The 21607-nt window shown below is 46.5% G+C and overlaps 1 protein-coding gene and 1 long non-coding RNA gene across 3 annotated transcripts; both read left to right on the forward strand.

The window, feature by feature from the left end:
• The first annotated feature begins 6554 nt into the window (after window positions 1–6554).
• LOC123043034 (uncharacterized) lies at window positions 6555–14558 on the forward strand. Of its 2 annotated transcripts, none has more exons than XM_044465372.1 (4): window positions 6555–6834; window positions 6937–7040; window positions 7171–7293; window positions 7363–14558. In XM_044465372.1, exon 4 carries the CDS (start codon window positions 7400–7402, stop codon window positions 13133–13135), a length of 5736 nt encoding a protein of 1911 aa, XP_044321307.1. In that variant the 5' UTR covers window positions 6555–6834; window positions 6937–7040; window positions 7171–7293; window positions 7363–7399; the 3' UTR covers window positions 13136–14558. The 2 variants fall into 2 exon arrangements, with proteins under 2 accessions (XP_044321307.1, XP_044321308.1); XM_044465373.1 differs by having other exon boundaries at window positions 6940–7040.
• Window positions 14559–16619: 2061 nt separating this feature from the next.
• Window positions 16620–19263, forward strand: LOC123043038 (uncharacterized). The gene is made up of 4 exons (XR_006418987.1): window positions 16620–17046; window positions 17122–17254; window positions 18455–18532; window positions 18647–19263. It is a non-coding gene; the product is annotated as an uncharacterized lncRNA (long non-coding RNA).
• The last annotated feature ends 2344 nt before the right edge of the window (window positions 19264–21607 follow it).

A 21607-nucleotide genomic window follows, 5' to 3' on the forward strand; every position in this document is an offset into this window, starting at 1 on the left:
GACTCCAGTCGGAAAACATTCATGGCAACTTCATCGTTCACCGGAGAATTGACGGGATCAAGGTTTGGTTCCAGCCGGCTAGTCTCTTCTTCAAAGTTTTGACAAAACTCTACCAGGACAATCACCGAGTCAAGGCAATGGTCGAATGGAAAAATCACAGTTGAAAATGATTGACGAGCGTAAAGGGTTACCTTCAAGCATAAGGAACAACTTCTTGGCAAGTCCACTCAGGAAGGCCTCCAGATCATTTTTCTTCCCGGTCAACTGGCTGACTTTGTCGGTCAGGGCAGCTTTGTCAGTTTTCAGTCGACTGACTTCCTTGTTGGCGATCCCAAGAGCAGCTTTCAGATTGGTATTTTCTTGTTCGAGCTTGGTGACTGAAGCTAACTTCTCGTCAGCAAGCTTGATCTTCTCATCTAGCTCAAGGTCTTTTTTCTTCTGGGCCTCCTTCACCTTGCCTGCAAGTTATAGCAAGGTCAGATTTTGAAACAAATGAAGGGAAAAAGGAGTCGTCGAGGTCTCACCGAACATACCTTTGGTCTCCTCCCTCGCCTTCGTCAGATTCTCCTGAACCAGCTTCAGATCCAGTTCGAGCTGAATGTGCTTGTTTTCCAGCTCGGTGTAACGAGCCGCAAGGTCACAGGATTTCTGCGAAGAACCAATCGACAAAAATGTCAAAGATAATTCACTTCCGAGTGGAAAAGGAAAAATCATGTGTTTCTAAGACTACAGCCGAATACAAGCATTCGACCGTAGTCTCGAGGACTACACCCAGTGGGTGCACTCAGCATGCCCCCACTAATCCTATTGAAGACAGAGTCGACCAGTCGACCCAAAAAAAACCCAGACGTATTCTTTAAGACTGTAATTGACTGCAAGCAGTCGACCACAGTCTCGGGGACTACACCCAGTGGGTGCACTCAGCGTGCCCCCACCGGTTTGGGAAATCCATTCGCCATAGTCAAATGACGGAAAGACTGAACTTATAAAGCCTAAGGTCGACTGCCAGCAGTCGACCTTAGCCTTGGGGACTACACCCAGCGGGTGCACTCAGCATGCCCCCGCTAACACGGAGTTTCAATCGACACACCCAGTGGGTGATCGCTATAGATTCCGGAAAGAAAAGCTTTTGATAGCATATCCTAACAGAACAAGCGATTCGACTGACCTGTACATTGCTTTGAAGAGCAGAACTGGCATCGTAAGCTGCTTGGCTCGCATCCCGGATGGTCTTCACCTGCTCCATCATGATCCCCGCCTGGCGTATCGCCTCCTTCGCGGCGCCAGCTTGGTCCTCTGGGACGTGGTGCGTCGTGAAGAGGGAAGGCTGTGCGGCACTCGACGAAGCAGGGAGAGCACTCGTCAGTGGATCTGCGAAGGACACGGTGTGTCGAGTGGTGTTCTCCTCCTCCGCGACCAGAGTCTCGGGCGCCGTCACATCCTGGGCCACCCTGCCGGCAGACGCTTTCCTGCTCCTTCTGTGCTTCAGTGGTTCCTCATCCTCATCATCATCAGGAAGAGTGATAACAACATTGGATGGAGCTACAGAAAAGAATCAGAATTAGAGATCATGAGTCAGTCGACTAAAAACGGAATTAAGAGTATAGTACCAGGGTTTGAGGTTGCTGCGTCCTCCATCTCATGGTCGTCAGCCCTGGCTGAGGTCTCAGAAGTAGCAGCACTGCGATTCCAAAGAATCAGTCGACTAACTCAAGCGTAAACCAGAGATAAAGCTCACACAAAACAAGAAGACTTAAGCAACATGTTTACCCTGATATGGTGGGGATGGACACCTTCATCTTCGGCAGGAGCTTGGTCGGCTTTGACGGGGCCGCCCTGGGCTGCTTCGACGCCTTTTCAGTCGGCGCCGGAGAAGTGGTCCAAGGGCGCTTGGTCGACTGCGCAACCCCCTTGCCACGTTCAGTCACAGGGTCATGGACAAGCTTCGACCGCCTTTCCGAGCGTGGTGGTGCGACCTCCTCCTCCTCCTCTTCTTCGTCCTCCTCATCGTCATCATCATCATCATCATCCTCAGCGGCATCCGAGTCCCACTCCTCCTGGCTCTCGACCACGCTCGCTTCTCCCTCTTCAGTCGGAGACTGTGCTCCATTGGGCATCGAGTACAGCTTGGTGAGGGCCTGATAGACATCAAGACAAAGATCAATCGACCAATTTGCGGAGAAAACAGAATTAAATATGACAAGAATACAGTGGAGGGTAGAGCGGACATACCTTTTCTGGAACGCTGTGACGGTCGAGTGGAGGAATCCTTCTAGCTCCACGGGGGTTATCCTTGTTCCCAGTGACCGCGGCCACCCACCTTTCCACCGTGGCGTCGTCGACTGCTTCCGGGTGGATCCGAGTCTCATCTTCAGTCCCGCAGTACAACCACATGCAATGGCTCCGGAACTGAAGAGGCTGGATACGCCGTCTAAGGAAAACTTCCAAGAGATCCATACCAGTCACTCCATCTCGAACCAACTGAACTACACGCTCCATCAGCATCTTCACGTCGGCTTTCTCCTCCGGAATCACCTTCAGTGAAGAAGGTTTGTTCACTCGGGCCATGGTAAACTGAGGGAGTCCACTCGACTGCCCCGGCGTCGGCTCGTTCTGGCAGTAGAACCAGGTCGACTGCCAGCCTCTGACTGACTCGGGAAATGACATGGTTGGGAAGGTGCTCTTTTTTCTCATCTGGATCCACAGACCACCACACATCTGGACAACTTGGGTCTTTTCGTCGCCTGGGCTCGCCTTCTTCACGGTCTGAGAGCGACACGTGAATATGTGCTTGAACAAGCCCCAGTGCGGTCGACAGCCCAGAAAATTCTCACACATGGACACAAACGCAGCAAGATAGGTGATAGAATTCGGGGTGAAGTGGTGGAGTTGCGCTCCAAAGAAGTTCAAAAAACCACGGAAGAAAACACTCGGTGGCAAAGAAAATCCGCGGTCGACATGGGTGGCCAGGAGCACGCACTCACCCTCTTCCGGCTGGGGCTGCCACTCTTTCCTCGGAAGCCTTGCAGCTCCGTGGGGGATCAGACCGTCGTTGGCCATGTCGAGGAGATCTTTCTCCGTGATGGTCGACTGGATCCAATCTCGCTGGACCCAGCCGTGCGGCAGACGGGATCTGGACGAAGACCCGCCGCGGCTGGTGGATCTCCCCTTCGCCTTCTCCGATGCCGACGCCTTCTTTGCGTGTTTCAGCGTCGCCGTCTTCTCCTTCACCATGACTGCCGGCGAGACGCGCGAGGGGAAGTTGTGCGGAGGCGAGAGCGGGCGCGTTGGGCGGAGACGAAGAGAGCAGAGAGGGAATGCTGAGGCACTGTTCAAAAACCCTCACCGGGCGCATTTATAAGATCCCTTCCGAGTGGATGACAGGTGGGCCCGGTCGATCTAATGATATCCCGAAACAGTTGCGCAGACGCGATACGTGGCGAAAAAAGCGGCGCGAGGATCGAGGCGTCTGTGCCCTATCCCATCCGAGCGCCGCGGTCCGCCCCGCTTCGCGCGCTTCCCCAAATTTTGTATCCCGCAGAATCCGCGAACGGCAGATCGGTCTGTCAGACGCGGGATTTCCTGCGATCCGTCGCTCGGAAATCGGCAAAGTCCAAAAGATCACTCGACGAAAGAAAAGAATGGATCGAGTCGACTGAAGAAAAGTTGCTCACTATCAACAAAGAGATTCTTGGTTCAAAACAACGCACGACCAGTATGCAAAGACCAATCGGAAACAACATCAACTCCTTCCTCACTCAAGCCTCAATCCATTCGGGGGCTAATGATGGAGTCATGTACCTAGGGTAGGGTCATAGACCTGATCTAAGTACCCTGCCCAAGGACACCCTTAGAAGAGATCACCTTCCAGTCGACCTACGAGGAACCCACTCGACTGACTTGAAGGACTCGACCATGAAGACTCACTCGACCACCAGAAGGTCAAGAAGCACTCTGCACTGCAACGGTCTGTAATTAAGTAGACTTTATGATAGTTAAGACACTTTATGTGGGGCGTTACCAGTAACGCCCCAGACTTAATGTACCTTAAACCCTTCATTACGTGGGTTGGCTGGGGTCCTGGCGCACTCTATATAAGCCACCCCCCTCCACAGGCAGAAGGGTTCGCACCCCTGTAACTCATATACACATAATCCACTCGACCGCCTCCGGGCTCCGAGACGTAGGGCTTTTACTTCCTCCGAGAAGGGCCTGAACTTGTACATCTCTTATGTTTACAACCTCTCCATAGCTAGGACCTTGCCTCTCCATACCTACCCCCCACTCTACTGTCAGACTTAGAACCACGACAGCAAGGAGACCTGATGTCACCTATTCTATTCAACATATATAGTGGTAGACATGTTGACGATCCTAATAGGAAGAGCTAAGGATAATGGCCCGATAGGCGGGCTCGTCCCGCATCTAGTGGACGGAGGAGTGTCCATCTTACAGTACGCTGATGATACTATCATCTTTATGGAGCATGATTTGACTTCCATAAAAGTGAATTGTTCTGCTTTGGAAGAGCTAAAGACGAACAAGAAGCTTACAAACAATTGTTCGGGTGTGAATTAGGTCCATTGCCCTTTATGTATTTGGGTATACCAATTCATCATCGCAAGCTTTCCAACAAAGAATGGAAGTGCATTGAGGATCAATTTGAAAAAAAACTATGGTGCTGGAAGGGCAAGCTTATGTCATATGGAGGCCGACTAATTCTCATTAATTCGGTACTCACGAGTATGCCAATGTTTCTCTTGTCCCTTTTAAGGTACCAGTTGGAGTTGGGAAAAGACTGGACTTCTATCGATCACGCTTCTTCTGACAAAGCGATGAGTTAAAACGAAAATACAGACTCGCTAAATGGGATATAATCTGTAGGCCAAAAGACCAAGGGACCCTGGCACACTCTATATAAGCCACACCCATCCTCTGGAACAAGGGTTCGCACCCCTTGTTACACACACCCATATTCCAGTCGACCGCCTCAGGGCACCGACTCGTAGGGCTTTTACCTCCTCTGAGAGGGGTCTGAACTCGTAAACTCGTATGTACAATTTCACCATAGCTAGGGCCTTGCCTCCTCTTACATACCCCCTACTCTTACTGTCAGACTTAGTACCACGACACCGGCCACGTTTGCGGGGTCTGTGCGGGCGGGATTTACCACGCCGACCCGCATTTTGGCGGTTATTTTGCGGGTCGGGGCCTTTTGCGGGGTCTGTTAGAGTTGCTCTAAGCACCTTTGCATTTCTATTTGTACTCCTATGTACTCTGTTGCATTATTTAAGAGTTGCTCTAAGCACCTTTGCTTTTGTATTTGTACTCCTATGTACTCTGTTGCATTATTTAAGAGTTGCTCTAAGCACCTTTGCATTTCTATTTGTACTCCTATGTACTCTATTGCATTATTTAAGAGTTGCTCTAAGCACCTTTGCATTTGTATTTGTACTCTTATGTACTCTATTGCATTATTTAAGAGTTGCTCTAAGAACCTTTACATTGGAAGAAGTCTTATTGTTTAACCGTAGGATCACTTTTCCCGTCGGATATTTTTGGCACTGCGAGGCTGATGCGCTACAGGATTTTTGTTTCCAAATTTGACTAAAGTAAATATTCTTGCCTCTGGTTGAATAAATTAACACACTTTGTTTTGGTAAAGGATGGCCGGTCACTATATTCTTCTTAATTAATGGGGAACTATCTCCTCTTAATCAATAAAAAGAAAAAACTTTTGCCTCTGGTTCAAAACAAATATTTTGTGTTCGTTACCACTGTAGCATTCACAGCTCGGCGGTAGCTGTTCACTGCAAAAAAAAAAAAACAGTGTTCACTGATTGACACTTGTAGGGGTAGTGCTATCATTTTGTTTGGTTCACTGATTGAAACTTGTAGAGGAGTTAGTCGCGGGTGGTCTACCAACGCTGCGCGCCTTCTGCGCAATTGCGGGAATCCACTATGAGACTTTTCGTTGTCGGGATCTTTTCTCATCGGATAATTTGGCACTGCCATGCGAACGTATTGTACTCCCTCCTTCCTAAATATTTGTCTTTGTAGAGATTTCAACAAGTGGCTACATACGAAGTAAAATGAGTGAATCTACATTTTAAAATGCGTCTACATACATTTGTATATTATAGTCCATTTAAATGTCTAGAAAGACAAATATTTAAAAACGGAGGGAGTATTATGCAGGGCTTGGGAGTGTTTGTCTGAAAATTCGGATAAATAAACAAAGCATTGTTTGGCAAAACAAAAATATGACAAGTTAAGCTAGAGTTTAGGCGCTCTGGACAAACGCAATAGAGACTTTGTGAGAAATCTGCTGGGTTCGGCCTGGGATCGCGAGGCTCAAAAACGGGCCAAACCGGCGGATTTTGGCGTCTTGATGGCGCGACTAGGGTTTTTGTTCGGCACCGGTGTGAAAAAAATCGCTCTGAGGAGGCCTGTTGGGTGTGGGGCAGATGCTCTAAGTTTAGTTTGAGAGAGACTTGGGATAGGTGAAGTCAAGGAAAAATACTTGTACTGTAGTCCTCGTGATCCAGATCGAACCTCTCAATTATTACCAGATCTAGATCTAGAGGTGGTACTACTCTCACTCAGTCTCGTTCGTTCACTCTCTCAAGCTGGCTCCACGGCCGGCGCTCCCCTGCTCTCCACTGCCCACCGCTGCTGTCCTTCACCTCCGCCTCGCCGTCCGGCAACGCAGCTCACTTCGCCTCCTCCTGGTCGACGCAACTCCGGTCATCTTGCCCTCTCACCATGGCGATGGCGGCTCCCACCCGGATCTGAACCAGCCGCACCCTACCGCCCGCCGCCGGACAGCAGCAGGTCAGTAGCCTCTGTGTGTGTGTGTGCACGCGCGCTCTGTTTCAGTGCCTCCATTCCTGTACCTCCCTTGCTCGGTGTGACTCACCCAACCCCCATTTGCAGCAGCTAGGTACGCGTCACCGGCGACGGCATCCGTCACCGGCAGGAAGGCAGCATCCATCACCGCCAGACCTCCGACGCACCGTGCCACCGACGCACAGCAGCAGGTCAGAGTTCTGTTTCTGTTCTCTCTCTCTCTCTCTCTCTCATGATTGGAAATTCTGTTTCCCCTTGTGATTGAAAATTCTAGCCTGATGCCTTAATTATATTTCTTTTGTGATTGAAAATTCCCAACAGGCCTGCTGTGCTGCGACCCAACCCCCAATTTGAAGCAACTAGGTGCTAGGCAGCGGCAGCGGCATCTGTCACCGGCAGGAAGGCAGACAGGCAGCATCCCATCACCGGCGTGCTTGCGACAACGTACGTACTAGTTTACAGCTACCAGCAGCCTATTTTTACCAACAAATTCCTTTTGATTCTTGGATGCAGGCGCCGCAGGTCGTCCATCTCTGCTTCTGGCCCGAGGATGGCCGACGCTGCCCTCGGCGTGGTGCAATGGGTGGTGAGCAAGGCGCTAGCCACCGTCACGGATATCTTCCAGGAGGCTTGGGAGGGCACCAGGATGTTTGGTCCCAACGTTGAGGCCCTCAGGATGGAACTGCTGCTCGTCAAGGCCACGCTCGAAAATGCTGCCTGCAAGGAGATCAGCGGTCCAGCCATGGAGGAGCTGTTGCAGATGATGCGGGACTCGGCGCACAATGCTCAAGACTTGCTGGACGAGCTGGACTACTTCCGCATCCAGGACAAGCTCCGCGGCACATATGAGGCTGCCGACGAGCACGGCGAGGGTGGTGTCCAGCACCTTGCCCGTGATGTTCGCCACACTCGCAAATCTATTAGCAAACGGCTGGCATCTTTCACCGGGTCCTGCTTTGGTGCCAATGCTCGCCATCCCCAACAAGAAGATGCAAGACAACATGTCAGCTGTTGCGCTTGGCAGCATGCTAGGCACATAACACGCGGCGATTCCTCCTCTGCGCCAAACGCCAATCAGGCTGATCAGGAGGTCTCCCCGCATCCACATGTTCATGGTAATGAAGATCGTGACAATGCACCAGAAACACCAATACCAGAGTTTAATAGGCCTGATTTCTCTCAAAGGATGACTACCATTGTAGAGAAACTGCAGCCTGTGCGTAATGAGGTTGACAAGATTTTGCAACGTTATGACCGTAGAAGTGTTCTTCACATTGCCCAGAGCCGTCCCACCACCACACCTCTGAGTGCAGAGCCAAAAATGTATGGGAGGGACCATGTCATGAAGAGTATCATAGATGATATCACGGAGGGGCAATACAGTGACAAGGCTCTAACTGTGCTTCCAGTTATTGGTCCGGGGGGAATTGGGAAGACAACTCTGATACAACACATATATAACAACCAGCAAGTGCGGAATCATTTTCCGGTCAGGATTTGGATATGTGTGTCGTTTAATTTCAACCTGGGTAAGGTGCTAGAACAGATTAAAGAATATACCCTTGCGGCTGAAGGTGAAAATGGGTGTATGAGACCAGAAGAGCTGATTGAACACAGATTGAAATCCAAGAGGTTCATACTTGTATTGGATGATATATGGCAGTTTACTAATGTGGATGACTGGGAAAAACTATTATTGATACTCGGCAAGTCACAAGAAAAGGGCTCCATGGTTCTAGTCACAACTCGGCAGAAAGAGATAGCAGATCAAGTTAAGAAAATTGTAGAGCCAAAAGAACTGAGTGGTTTAGAACCTGAAGAGTTTAGGAAGTTATTCCTTGTTTATGTCTTTGATGCAGAGCAATATCCCAGTGAAAAACTTCATTTGCGTGAGACTGGAGATAAGATAACAGAAAAACTAAGGTGCTCCCCTCTTGCAGCAAAGACCGTTGGTAGATTACTGAGGACAGACCCTTGTTTGGCTCATTGGAAAAGGGTCCTAGAAAGTAAAGAATGGGTGAAGCAGACCAATGGCAATTGGATTATGCCTGCTTTGGAGCTTAGCTATGACTTTCTCCCTTTCCACCTGCAACAATGTTTTTCCTATTCTGCATTGTTTCCTGAAGATTACCCTTTCAGAAGCCGTGAGCTCATCAGCCTGTGGATTGGACTAGATATTTTGATACTTGATGGTCAAAATCAAACACTTGAAGACATAGGTTTCAGAAATTTACAGGAGTTAGTCATCCATGGATTTTTCAGAGAAGAGCAAATTGATGGTGATCGGTGTTATGTTATGCATGACCTGCTGCATGATTTGGCATTGAAGGTTGCATCTCATGATTGCCTTAGTTTACGTTTCCCTGATGTTGGATCAGTAAAAATTCAGCCTACAACCCGACACTTGTCTATTAGCACAGAGGACTTGGATAAATATGATGCAGTGTCTGGTGAAAAATTAAAGACTAAATTGGAAAAACTGAAGACAACAGTGAAGGTTGAACATTTGCAAACACTGATGTTATTTGGGGAAATGGATGAAGGTTTTGCCAAGATACTTGGTGATTTTTTTGGGGAAGCAAATGCTCTTCGTGTTCTTTATTTTCCCCACCTGATGTGCCCCATGGAGTCTGTGTTACATACCTTTTCAAGACTTGTCCACCTACGATGCCTATGTCTAGGAACACGGATGAGACAGATGCAGTTACCACCTAACATCTCTAAATTTTATCATTTAAGGGTTCTAGATCTTGAGAGGTGGGGTGGCAGTGGTGATTTCCCCGAAGACATGTGCAACCTTGCAAAATTGTGCCACTATTATCCCCCAAGGGATGATGGGCTTCAGTTTGATATTTATAATGTGGGAAAACTTAAACTCTTAGAAAAGTTAATGGTATTTCGTGTCAATAAAAAGAATGAAGGATTTGAACCAAAGCAGCTTGAGCATTTGACCAAGCTATGGGAGCTTGGCATCTACAACCTTGAGAAAATACATACAAAAGAGGAGGCAGCTCAAGCAAAGCTGGTTGAGAAAAAGTGCTTGAGGAGGTTAAAATTGGACTGGGATAGTGAGCAATCTAGCATTGAGCCTGGTGTGGAAGCAGTGGTTCTTGAGAGCCTTAAACCACATGGAAATCTTCAAGTACTGTGCATTAGAGGGCATGGAGGCCCTTCTTGTCCAACATGGCTGGGTGATGTGTGGGATCTTCGTGAACTAAGGTTGAAGGATATGGCAAGACTGAAGGAGCTTATTATAGGGAAAAGCTTTTTCATGCTAATAAAGCTTGAACTCATTGGCCTAGCAAGTTTTGAAAAATGGCTTTACACAAGTAAACCAGAGTCTTCCCTAGGTGGAGACGTGTTGCCAAGGGATGCTCATATCTTTCCTGCTTTGCAAGTGCTGATTATCAAAAACTGCCCGAAAATCGAGTTTCCGGTTTCAAACAACATTCTTTACCTAGATTGGTTTCCCAAACTACAAGAGCTTGAGATACGGTACTGTCCAGAATTCTCATTCGTGATTCCAATATCCCGGATTGAAAGTCTGCGTCGTGTCACGATCAAAGGTGTCAAGCTACTAGAAAAATTTGAGTACACAAAATCATCTGATGGAGCAGAATTGGAAATTATTGGAAAGGGTGATCTGCATAGCTTAGACCAAGTGTTAGTTTTCGATGAAAAAACAAGTCTTGAGAAACTGACACTCCAGGGGTGCCCACCTCTAGAGTTAAAGCACCTTATGATGTTAAGCTCGTTGAAGAAATTGATTGTAAAATGTTCAGTTAGTCTGGTTGGACCACTAAGAGGTCAGAGTAATGGGAAATGCCATCTCCCTGTTGAGTATATGAGGATCGAGTGGTTAAAAGGTATTAGTGGAAAGGAATTGACGGAGCTCCTCCCCCACCTCCCAATGCTCTCCAAACTGGAAATAATTCGTTATCGAAGAAGGGAAATGATGTTTTCACGGCGGTATCAGCAACCAATGGAGATGGAGGAAGATGAAGTAACAGCGGCAGAAGGGGAAGATGATGATGGGACACTGCTCTTCCCAGCTTATCTCTCCGACTCGCTACAGGATGCTCATATGTTCCCTCTTTTGCAAGTGCTAATTATTAGAGATTGGCCGAAGCTCTTGAGGTTCCCTTTCTCAAACCACATTGTTTCCCCAGATTGGTTCCCCAAACTACAAGAGCTTGAGATACAAGGCTATCCAGAATTCTCATGGGTGATTCCCATCTCCTGGATTAACAGTCTGCGTCGTGCCACGATAAAAAATGTAAAGTTACTACAGGAGTTTGTGTACTCAAAATCATCTGGTAGAGCAGAATTGGAAATCGTTGGACGGGGTGATCTGCATAGCTTAGACCAATTGTTAGTTTTCGATAAAGAAACATGTCTTGAGAAGCTGACACTGCTGAGGTGCCCACCGCTGGAGTTGAAGCACCTTCTGAAGCTAAAATCGCTGAAGACATTGATTGTACACCTTTCAGATGGTCTGGTTGGACCACTAGTAGGTCAGGATGATGTGGAATGGCAGCTTCCTATTGAGCATATCGAGATCTACAACATAAATGGTATTATTGGCAAGGATTTGACCGAGCTACTCCCCCACCTCCCGGGGCTCTCCAAATTGAAAATAAGTGATTGTGAAAACATAAAAAAGCTGGTAGTGGGGGTGGGTGTGCAACAAACAGCATCAGAAGCATCAGAGATGGGGCGAGGTGAAATCGTGTCTGATGCATCGCAGGCTCCTGCGGAGAAGGGGTGGGTGGAGGACGGGGGCCGGCATCGCCCGAGGCTGGAGAAGCCATCTGCCCTGCCCCGCAAGAAGAAGGACGACCGCTCCCTCGCATTCAAGCGGAGAGCTTACGGACTCTGCTTTCGTTGCTTGGCGGAGGACCAATTTGTCGCCGATTGCCGAGTCCTTGTCACCTGCCTGGGTTGCAGCCACTCTGGCCATCGCGAGCGGGACTGTCCGGGACGCCTTCCTGCTAGTCAAGGTCGCCACCGCTGCTCCATGTTGCCGCCATCTGCTCCTGGCCTCCCCAACCACCAGCCCCCAGCTTCCTCACAACAATTGCAGCAGCGCTCGTGGGCCGCCGTGGTTGCTTCTCTGACGTGGCTCGTTCAGGAGGCCCTTTGTAGCAACTTCGGTGTCTCTGGGTCAGGTCTGTCCGATCCCGGCAAGACTACCTTTGCTGCTGATCTGGGGTTGCAGCAATCCCTTTTTGCAGCACAGACCGAGACGCTGCGAGCTGAACTGCAGGCCCTGGTTACCGCCCATGTGGAGGAGGTCGTTCAACCTCTCCGCGACATGGCGGTCGCTCTGCAGGGATGGGCGGCCCAGGTCTCAGGCTTCTTGGAGCGGCTGGAGGTTATTAGTGACAGAGTTGTTGCTTCGTCGGCCATCATCCCTTCCTTGGTGCCGATGGGTCCACCTCCTCCCTGGTGTGACCATGAGGAATCGTTGCCTCCTGTTGTTGCTTGCGGTAAGGATATCAGTGATACGGGCGTGGCCGGTTGCTCATCCGAGGTACTGGCTACTGTGGCTCTACCTGTAGATGTTCCTCCTCATTTGGATCTAGCTCTGCACAGGATGGTTACTCAAGGTGAGAAGGCACAAGCTAAGGTTGCTGAGAAAGTCAGAGGGACCGATGATATGGAGCGGAGTGAGGTGTCCTTACCTGTTGGCTTGGTTGGAGAGGTGCCGCCCTTGGTCTCCTCTCCAGGGATGACTGCCTCAGAGGGCAATACCTATATGATGTCTTCCGGGTCCGAGGAGCTACTCGGTGACACTGGAGTGCCTTCAACTAGACTATTGGATGAGCTCCTAAGCAGTTTCAGTTGCACAGCACCACGGTCCTTGCTTGTAGAACCGATTCATTTGCAGATTGAAGGGGCATCTACTTGTTCCGGAAGGCGTAGTAACCGTTTGGATAAAAAGAACAAAAACTGCAACATTCCTACTGCCAAACACGCTGAATATAGGTTGGCGGAGGCTTATGTGGAACTACCGAAGGGAATGACATCTAAGAAAGCCACCGAGGAGGAGGTGCAAGAGAAGAGAAGATGTATAAGAAATCGCTTACGCCAACGGCGGTCCAGGCAATCCGTGCCTTGGTGGAAGTCAATGTTTGATCTCATTTTTCAGAAGGTTAGGCGCAAGTACACGGCTAGTTGCAGGCATGTTCTTGAGGTTGCAAAGGTTGACTTGGTTGGGTATGTTGTGTTGTCGGTGGTCTTGGGCTTAGGCACCCTTGTATCTGGCTCGGACGACGTCCCTTGAGTGCTAGCCCGGTCTTTGTGGTATTCGCCGATTTCCCTTATGTAACCGTGCCATGTATGGTTTTTGGGTCCGGTTTCCCCTATTAACTAGACCAATTCTCTTCTTCTTAATGCAATGCGGGAGCTCCCCGCCCTCTGACGAGGTTCCGTAAAAAAAAAGAACTAAAATACATCTAGATACATCCATGCATGCGACAAGTAATTCGGAACGGAGGGAGTACTTGTGTACGAAGTGCTCAGGCGGATCGGACCCACCCACCTACTTTCACCATGGCCATGCTTATTTACCGGTAGATCTTTTTCTTTTGTCAAATAATTTTGCTCTCTTCATATATATATATATATATATATTTGCACTGCCAGGCTGATGCGCCACAGGATTTTTGTTTCCAAATTTGACTAAATAAAGGCTCTCTTTTTTTGGCCAAGAATGGTTGGTCACTGTAGCAGAAAATCTAGTAATAATAGTAATAATTGGCCGTGTAAAAAGAAGTGCTCAAAGCGATCTGATCTGATGTGATCCGGATGGGACACGACGCAGTGTTGATGTTGGCTGGAAATAATTGGGAGAGCGAGAGAGATGATGTACTTGACTTAGTACCAAAGTCCTACAGTAGCTTACTATAGATGAATAGATTTTTCTTTTTCGGGCACTCAGGTCTGATCTTGCACATGTGAGATAGTACTGGGAGGTTTGAAAGGAGCCACCAGCTGGCATGCGAGGACAGTGTGGATGGAGCCCAAGTGTGTCACGGGAAGGCTTGAAGCATCATCAAGCATTATTAAGTTGAGTTGAGCAAAGCCAAAGCAAAGCAAAGCAAACAAGCAAACTTATCAGAGGGACCGGAAGAAATGTGTGATCCTGACATACTGCTTCACAAAGATGCGTTGAAGCATTAGTTGACTATATGATCGATCGTCAGTGTTGGTTGCTGGAAATTTAAATTGAAAACAGGAGCAGGGCGCGCGATCTCCTGCGTTGTTGCTCAAAGTAATTTGACACCTAATCGACCTGTCTATATATAGGTCGCCGTGGAAGAGAACGTCATGGGAATAATCACAAGCACATGGCGAGCTAGCAGGCATGTGGATTAAAAGTTTAAAGAGAACTAACCTGACCCGGTGCGCTTGGTTCCAGTTCCAGTTCCAGTTCCAGCGGACGGGCTAGTCGCCGGAGGGCAGAGCAGCTCGAAGACGACGCGTGCGTCCCAGGAGCCCTTGTCCACCGTTCGGTGTCTCCTTGTCGTCGCCGTCGCATCGTCTGCTGTTGGACTCGACTCGTCATCGAGATTCGAGAGCACAGCAGGAAGGGAATAGCGGGCCACTCCGGTGCGGTGTCTGTCTGTTGCTGGGTCGGGTACATGGGCCATACCGGCTCGCCTCATGTGTTTTTTTCTATTTTATTTAGTACTAGTAAGCATGCACGTGCAACGCACGTCACGTCTCAAACAAAACATGTTCACATGATATAATACTAAAATGATTTTTACAGAAAATTCAGATCGCTACTAAATGTTATCATGTCACTCAAATTGTATTTTCAAAAAGTGCGACAAATTTGTGATCCAACACACATATCATAAACATGTCTTCGTATAAAATTCACTGTCACATAATAATTGTATTGTAATTGCTACAAGAACATATTCTAAAAACCGCAACTAAGCTTGTTTTGAAGGTCCATCTTTTGAAGCAATGAAGGTCCATCTATAGATGCGATCAACGATGCTTCGTTCAATGTATGGGATATTGTTTTGAGCTTCATTCTCTTCGTACTTTAAAATATGCACCAAAAATTGCTTCCTCAGTTGAAAACCATCCTACATTGGCATTATACAACATTGTTATAACAAGTTGTATGTGCAATGTGTATACAAATAAGCATGGTGTAAATAATCACCTGGGGTATGGGAAAATATAGCTTTCCATCGCATAATGAGTGCATGTAATTAAAAACCAAATAACCAGACAGGGCGTTGCATACATGAAATAAACACATAATGTGCGTTGAATGAATCAATTAATATTGTAATGTGTTTAAAAGATTCATACCAGTGTGAGTTTGTTGGAGCATCAGGAACTATGCATTCCCATTTAGAGATATCGTCCTTGAATGTAGGGTTTGCAACTTCAAGCGCAAGGTTTAGATTGTCGGCCACGGTTTTAAGTACATTCTTTCCGAAAGTAGGTATTGGTATCGGATCGAAAATTGAGACAACTTTTCTATTTTGATCCAAGACAAACAATAGAAATAACCCAAATATATACCCAGGCAATAAAATCTGCAATGATGAAATAGTTTAGAAATACATAGAATATTAATTAAGACCAAGTAAAGCACTGTTACAAATGAAAAAAAATCTTACCATATCACATTGAGAGATATGATAGTCATTACTGTCAGGCCAGCTATGAAACAACCGTTTCAATGTAGCAATTTTCATATGTTCACGATGACTTGAGTCTCGTGCATAGTGGAACATGGACTAAAGTAAGAATGAGAAAATATTAGTGCAATGAGGAAAAAAAATGTAGTACATGATTATAGTAACTTACACAAAAGTTCAGATCCATATAGTGAGATGGAATGTCTCTGAGAAGCTGGACTTCGTGGCGCGCTAGTATTCGCACGGCCATATTAAAGCAATGAATATCCATGTATTCATTATTGCTTAATATGTTTTAAATTTGTCTCAAATTTAAGCTAATAGGGTACGGATCAGAGCTTTTCACCCATTCGCTCCTGTAAAATCAAAATTCTGTAAATTATAATGACATCAGAGTAATTTGTTGGAATACAAAATGAAATAAAAAATATGGCTTACTCTAGTAGAACGACATCATCAACCATACCGATGAACAAGCAAAGTTCATCTATTAAATCATCGTTTGTTGGGTTGACAGACGGTGAAAGAATAAATGACCGCGAAATGAGCTCAACTTCTATTGATGTATTTGATGTTTTGAAATTCTCAGGGGGTCTATCCAGTGGGATCTGTGTTGTTATCGTCCTCTTCCATGTCTCGATTTCTTATATTATCATCATTCAATTCTGAGTCCACTAAAATGACAGCTAGTTTTGTTCTAAAATTTGTCATATGTTCTTATTAAAACAGTAATAAGAGTTAAATAGTGATACAACATAGAATAAATATAATGATACACAGTAAAAAATACACGTGTAGGAATGTCAGACAACATATCTCCTGTGAAGTACTCCATAAAATTTACCATCCACAGACCACAAGATGACCTGCTCCATTACAAATATAAAAATTAAATAAACTCAATCATTTTTAATCAAATTTATAGATATTTGTATAAAACAACTTTTAGAATCATCAAATGATCATGACTGAAACAAGCCATGATGAAAACAAAATTTTCACAAACTTAGTGAACCGGACATGCCCTATGAAATATAATGTGTATTTAGAAGATCTAATATAGTACAGTGTATTTTTGTTCGGACAACGCCACACTCACTCAAAGCTCAGTCAAACTCCCACCGCCCCCTCATTTCTCCTTTCCTCCCCATTCTTCCCTCATTCGTGGCCACAACATCCCCATCCACAGGCGGCGGCCCGGCGATCTGCTCTGCGCCGCCCCTCACTCCTCCCGGCGACGCCGGGGCGTGCGCTCTCCTCTTCCTCCCCATGGCCGCCTTGGTCCCCATCACCTACGCCCGCTCTGGCAGCCCCCAACCCTAGTTCTCTGACACCCCGTAGGGAGAGGAGGAGTGAGGCTTCTGGGCAAGGAGGTGCTGCTGGTGGTGCTGTTGGGCGAGGAGGCACTTGATGTGCGTTCGCCGGCGCTGGATCCGTGTGCGCCGGCGCTTGATCTGCTCCGTCGTGGCTCCGGCGACCTTACCCTGTGGCTCCGGGACAGGAAGGCTATCCCGACGACATACAGGTCTGCCCCCTTCTCCTCTCCTATTGGATTTCTTCTTCTTCCCTTCCCTGAGATGGTGTTTGTGCTGGGCTGCAGGAGACCTCAACACGCCAATGGATGCAGCCAGCCTCCAACTCACCAGGCACCTGCACCAACTTGATGTAGGGAGAGGAGGAGTGAGGCTTCTCTCACGGGATGACGCCCAGCCATGGGGCAGCAGCAACCCAAGGTAAAGCCTCCCTCTACCTCTCTCTCGTTTTGATTTCATAGGTCTGGTTCCCTGACTTTTCTGCTGCTCTAGATTCACTTGCATGCTTGACTGAATCTAGTTGCTCTCAGGCCCTAGTGTTCAATGAGATAGGCATTGCACTGTTTACCAATTTAATTTGCTTGCCTACAGCCACATGGTCCAGAGATAGAATTGAGATATTCAGACTAAGTTTAATGATTTGCTGGTCATAATTACTGAATTTCGCTTGGTGCTATCACTGTCGGCCTCTAGTGCTGAATCAGTTGGACACTGTACTGTTTACCAATTTAATTTGCTTGCTTGCCGCCACATGGTCCAGAGATAGAAATTCAGATATTGAGACTAAAGTTTAATGATTTGCTGGTCATAATTGGTTCAGTGACTAAATCTGTCCCCAGACTGTCAAAATTGTATGTCAAAGCTAAAAAACTATCAAAACTTTGCTTTCAAGATGAGCCTAAATTCAGTAAGATGTGTGCGCAGCTTGCTTTCAAGATTGTTAAACTACTCCATGTTTATTTAAACTAATTCCTCCTACAGATTGCTGTCAAAATAAGCAATATATATAATGAAGAATGAAGTTCATCTTTATTACCTTGTGATACACCCAGCTGTGTTTGTGCCCCACTGATCTCAGCAGAGGCAATTTTCTTCTGTTTGTAGGCCTCACGTTGTCTCTTATTAATCTCATCCTTATTTGGTGCATACCGCTCTCTATCCCTCTGCCTTTTTACTTCTTTAGGGTCTGCAATCAATGTCACAATTCAGCAGTTGGGGTACAAAAACTGAAATTGGGTGGTTGTGTAATGCTCATCACCCAACGATTGGTTGTTGCTTATATCCTGGAACGGGGTGCGCGCCCTGTTGGGACTGGTTGGGGCCATATGAAGTCCTTCAACCCTGTGAATGTCAAGAATGGTATCACACAATTGTAACTGAAGGAATACTATTACCACAACTCAGACAGAGTAGTGTTTTATGTTCAACTCCATCCTACTGTTTAACATGAAAGCTTTGTTAATACTCAGTCAAAAGCTGAATTCCTTTTGCATTAATATATATACCTGCAATAATGATTCGGGATGTAGTAGTTTGTAATGCTATTCATGTAGGTGTATCTCAGAGTGACTTTATGTGTGTTCATATTTGGAACTGAGAATTGAACCTGTTCATATGCAGCTTGATGAGGCATTTAGGTGAGGTCAGTACAATGCTCATTTGACAAGGATTCATGAAACGACGTCAGGTTTAGGTCAGGTACGGACAACAGGGATTGTTAGCATATGTCATGTCATAATTCACCAGTGCATACACTTTCCTTGTTCTTCATAATTTTATTCAGTCAAAACAATTGATGGATCACATGAACAGGTTGAGAAAGGAGCAGGGTGGAGGCGTCTTCTAGCCTAACGAAGCCTTGGCGGCAGCGGCATGTAAAAGCCTTTCGAACTTCAGATCAGAGAAGAGCATGCACCTATGTCGGCGAGGAGCTCCTCGTCGCGGCCGTGGCAGGGCGTCTATGCGGCTGCACCTGTGTTGGGGAACAACACGTCGTCGTGGCCGTCATCGAGTGACTCGGTGACCTCGTCGCCACGGCCGTCGTCGGGTGCCTCGGCGGCTACGCAGGGCAGCGACGTCGCGGCCGTCGTCGGGTGCCTTAGCGGCTGCGCAGGGCAGCGACGGGGCATGTAATCTGGACGTCGAGCCTGGATTGATTCCCGCTAATTTAGCTCAGTTGTTTCCGTGTATGACTCATTTGTTTTCCGTGTATGACTCTCCGTGTAATTTGGGCGTGGGTTCTTACCCTTTTTTTTTTGAGAAAAGGACGTGGATTTACCTGTAGACTCGTGCGGGCGTGGGTTGTTTTACGGGCAGAGTTTTCGTCCTCTGTCGTCAAGTTCTCTCGTTTAATAGTAGTGTAGACTAATAGAAACATTACGCAATGATACAAACAGGGTGAGGCCCTCACATATCGAAATCAAGTTGAATGAGTAGCTTGTTCAGAGGTACTCCTTCCATTCCGAATTACTTGTCGCATGTATGGATGTATCTAGATGTATTTTAGTTCTAAATACATTCATTTTCGCGACGAGTAATTTGGGATGGAGGGAGTACCACCGTGAGGAGCTAATTTGAGTGGCTGTCCGCTGGAGATAAGAACATGAATTTTTTTCACATGAGGGTTAGTCTCCGGCGGAAGAAAAACATGATTAAAGCCCTCACAAATGCGCTTGGGGTCCAAGTTGATGATCCAGAAGAACTCAAGGGCATGGTCTCCTCTTTTTATGAAGAAACATCAGAGGGCGTGGACAATGTTGAGGTTGTTTTATCGCATGTGCCGTGCAGGGTCACCCAAGGTATGAATGTAGCTCTTTGTGCACCATATACTAATGAGGAGGTGAAGTGTGCGCTGTTCCAGATGTTTCCAACAAAGGCCCCTGGCCCTGGCCCGGATGGATTCCGTGCACACTTTTATCACAGACATTGGGATCTGTATGGGGAAGAAATTACTAATGTTGTGCTGAAAATCATAAAAGGAGAAGAAAGCGTGGAGAGCATCAATGACTGTCCTAATTTTGATTCCAAAGGTCCTTAATCCTACACAACTCACCCAATCGCTATGAGACTTTTCGTTGTCGGAATTTTTTCTCACCGGATAATTTGGCACTACCATGCCAACGTAATGATTCAAAACTATACTACGTAGGGCCTGGGAGTGTTTGTCTGTAAATATGAATAACTAAACAAGCATTGTTTGGCAAAACGAGAATATGCTAAGTTAAGCTGGAGTTTAGGCGCTCTGGCCAAACGCAATACAGACTTCGTGAGAAACCTGCTGAAGTGTGTGTGTGTGTGTGTACACGGTACTTTTGTTTCCATATTTGAATGAATAAAGACTATTTTCTTTTTTTTTTCTGGCCAAAAATGGTTCGTCACGGTAGTAGAAAGTCTACTAGTGGTAATACTTGGCCGTGTAAAAAGGGCACAGCATGGTCGTGTAAAAAGTGCTAAAATCGATTGGGATAAGTATATTTTTCGTCCTCGAACTCTTCCGAGAGTTTAGAAATCGTCCCTTAACTCTAAACTGGAGAGTTTTCGTTCCTCAACTACCAAAACCAGATAGTTTTCGTCCCTCGTGCCACTTTGGGCGGTGGCCGGGATGAATAGTAAAATTGAAAAAATAGCAAAAGAAAATCAAAAAAATCTGAAATTTTATAGCATCGAAGGTAATCTGGTGCTCAAGACCCGTGCAAATTTTTGTGGTATTTCGACATTCGAGCAGCTCGTGGGAAACAAAAAACTGTAAATATGTAGTCGGTGAACAGTAAATTAAAAAATAGCAAAAAAAACATGAAACATTTTGGCATCAAAGATGCTCAGGTACGCAAGATGCATGCAAAAATTCGTGATCAAATGACATACGAGGAGCTCTAGCCAAAAAAAATAGCGCACTTTTTCAAAAAAATAAATCTGAGCCAAAATTTATTTTTTGTCACGAGTTCGTACAATACCCAACATCACGAAAATTTGCACGCACGTTGGGCACCCAAGTCTCTTTTATGCCAAAAAAATTCATACTGCTTTGAAATTTTTTGCTATTTATTTTGAATTTACTGTTCACTGACGTACATATTTGTAGTTTTTTGTTTGCCACGAGCTGCTCGAATATCAAAACACCACAAAATTTTGCATGTGTCTTGTGCACCAAAGTATCTTCGATGCTGTAAATTTTCAGATTCTTTTGATTTTTGTTGCTATTTTTTCGATTTTACTGTTCACCGATTTACTGTTTACCCCGGAATAAAACCGCCCGAAGCGGCACGAGGGACGAAAACTATCCAGTTTTGATAGTCGAGGGATAAAAACTCTCCGGTTTAGAGTTGAGGGACGATTTCTAAACTCTAGGAAGAGTTCGAGGACGAAAAGTATACTTATCCCAAATCGATTTGATCCGGATGGGACACACGCTGTTGATGTTGCCTGGTAATAATTGGGAGAGCGAGAGAGATCTGGTCTGGATTTTCCTTGATCGACTTGACCTACCAAAGTCTCACAGTAGCTTACTATAGATGAATAGGTTTTTCTTTTTTGGGCACTCAGGCACCATTTCCAAGACAGAAGAGAAGCAAGCAATGGATTGAACAACTAGCGCGAAAGCCGTTGCGCGTTAGCGCATCCGTTTTCTTGCTTGATTTTTATACCTTTTTTGAAGTGATCTATCTAAGTAGAAAAGGATAATCTTGCACATGTTAGATGGTGAAGTTTGAAAGGAGTCACCAGCTGGCATGAGCGGATAATGTGGATGGAGCCCAAGGGAGTCACGGGAAGGCA

The sequence above is a fragment of the Triticum aestivum genome, chromosome 2B, assembly GCF_018294505.1.
Source record: "Triticum aestivum cultivar Chinese Spring chromosome 2B, IWGSC CS RefSeq v2.1, whole genome shotgun sequence".
Classification (NCBI taxonomy): Eukaryota; Viridiplantae; Streptophyta; class Magnoliopsida; order Poales; family Poaceae; genus Triticum; species Triticum aestivum.

Excerpts from the sequence above, each read along its gene's own strand:
- LOC123043034 (XM_044465372.1), top strand. The coding sequence starts at position 7,400 with ATGGCCGACGCTGCCCTCGGCGTGGTGCAATGGGTGGTGAGCAAGGCG.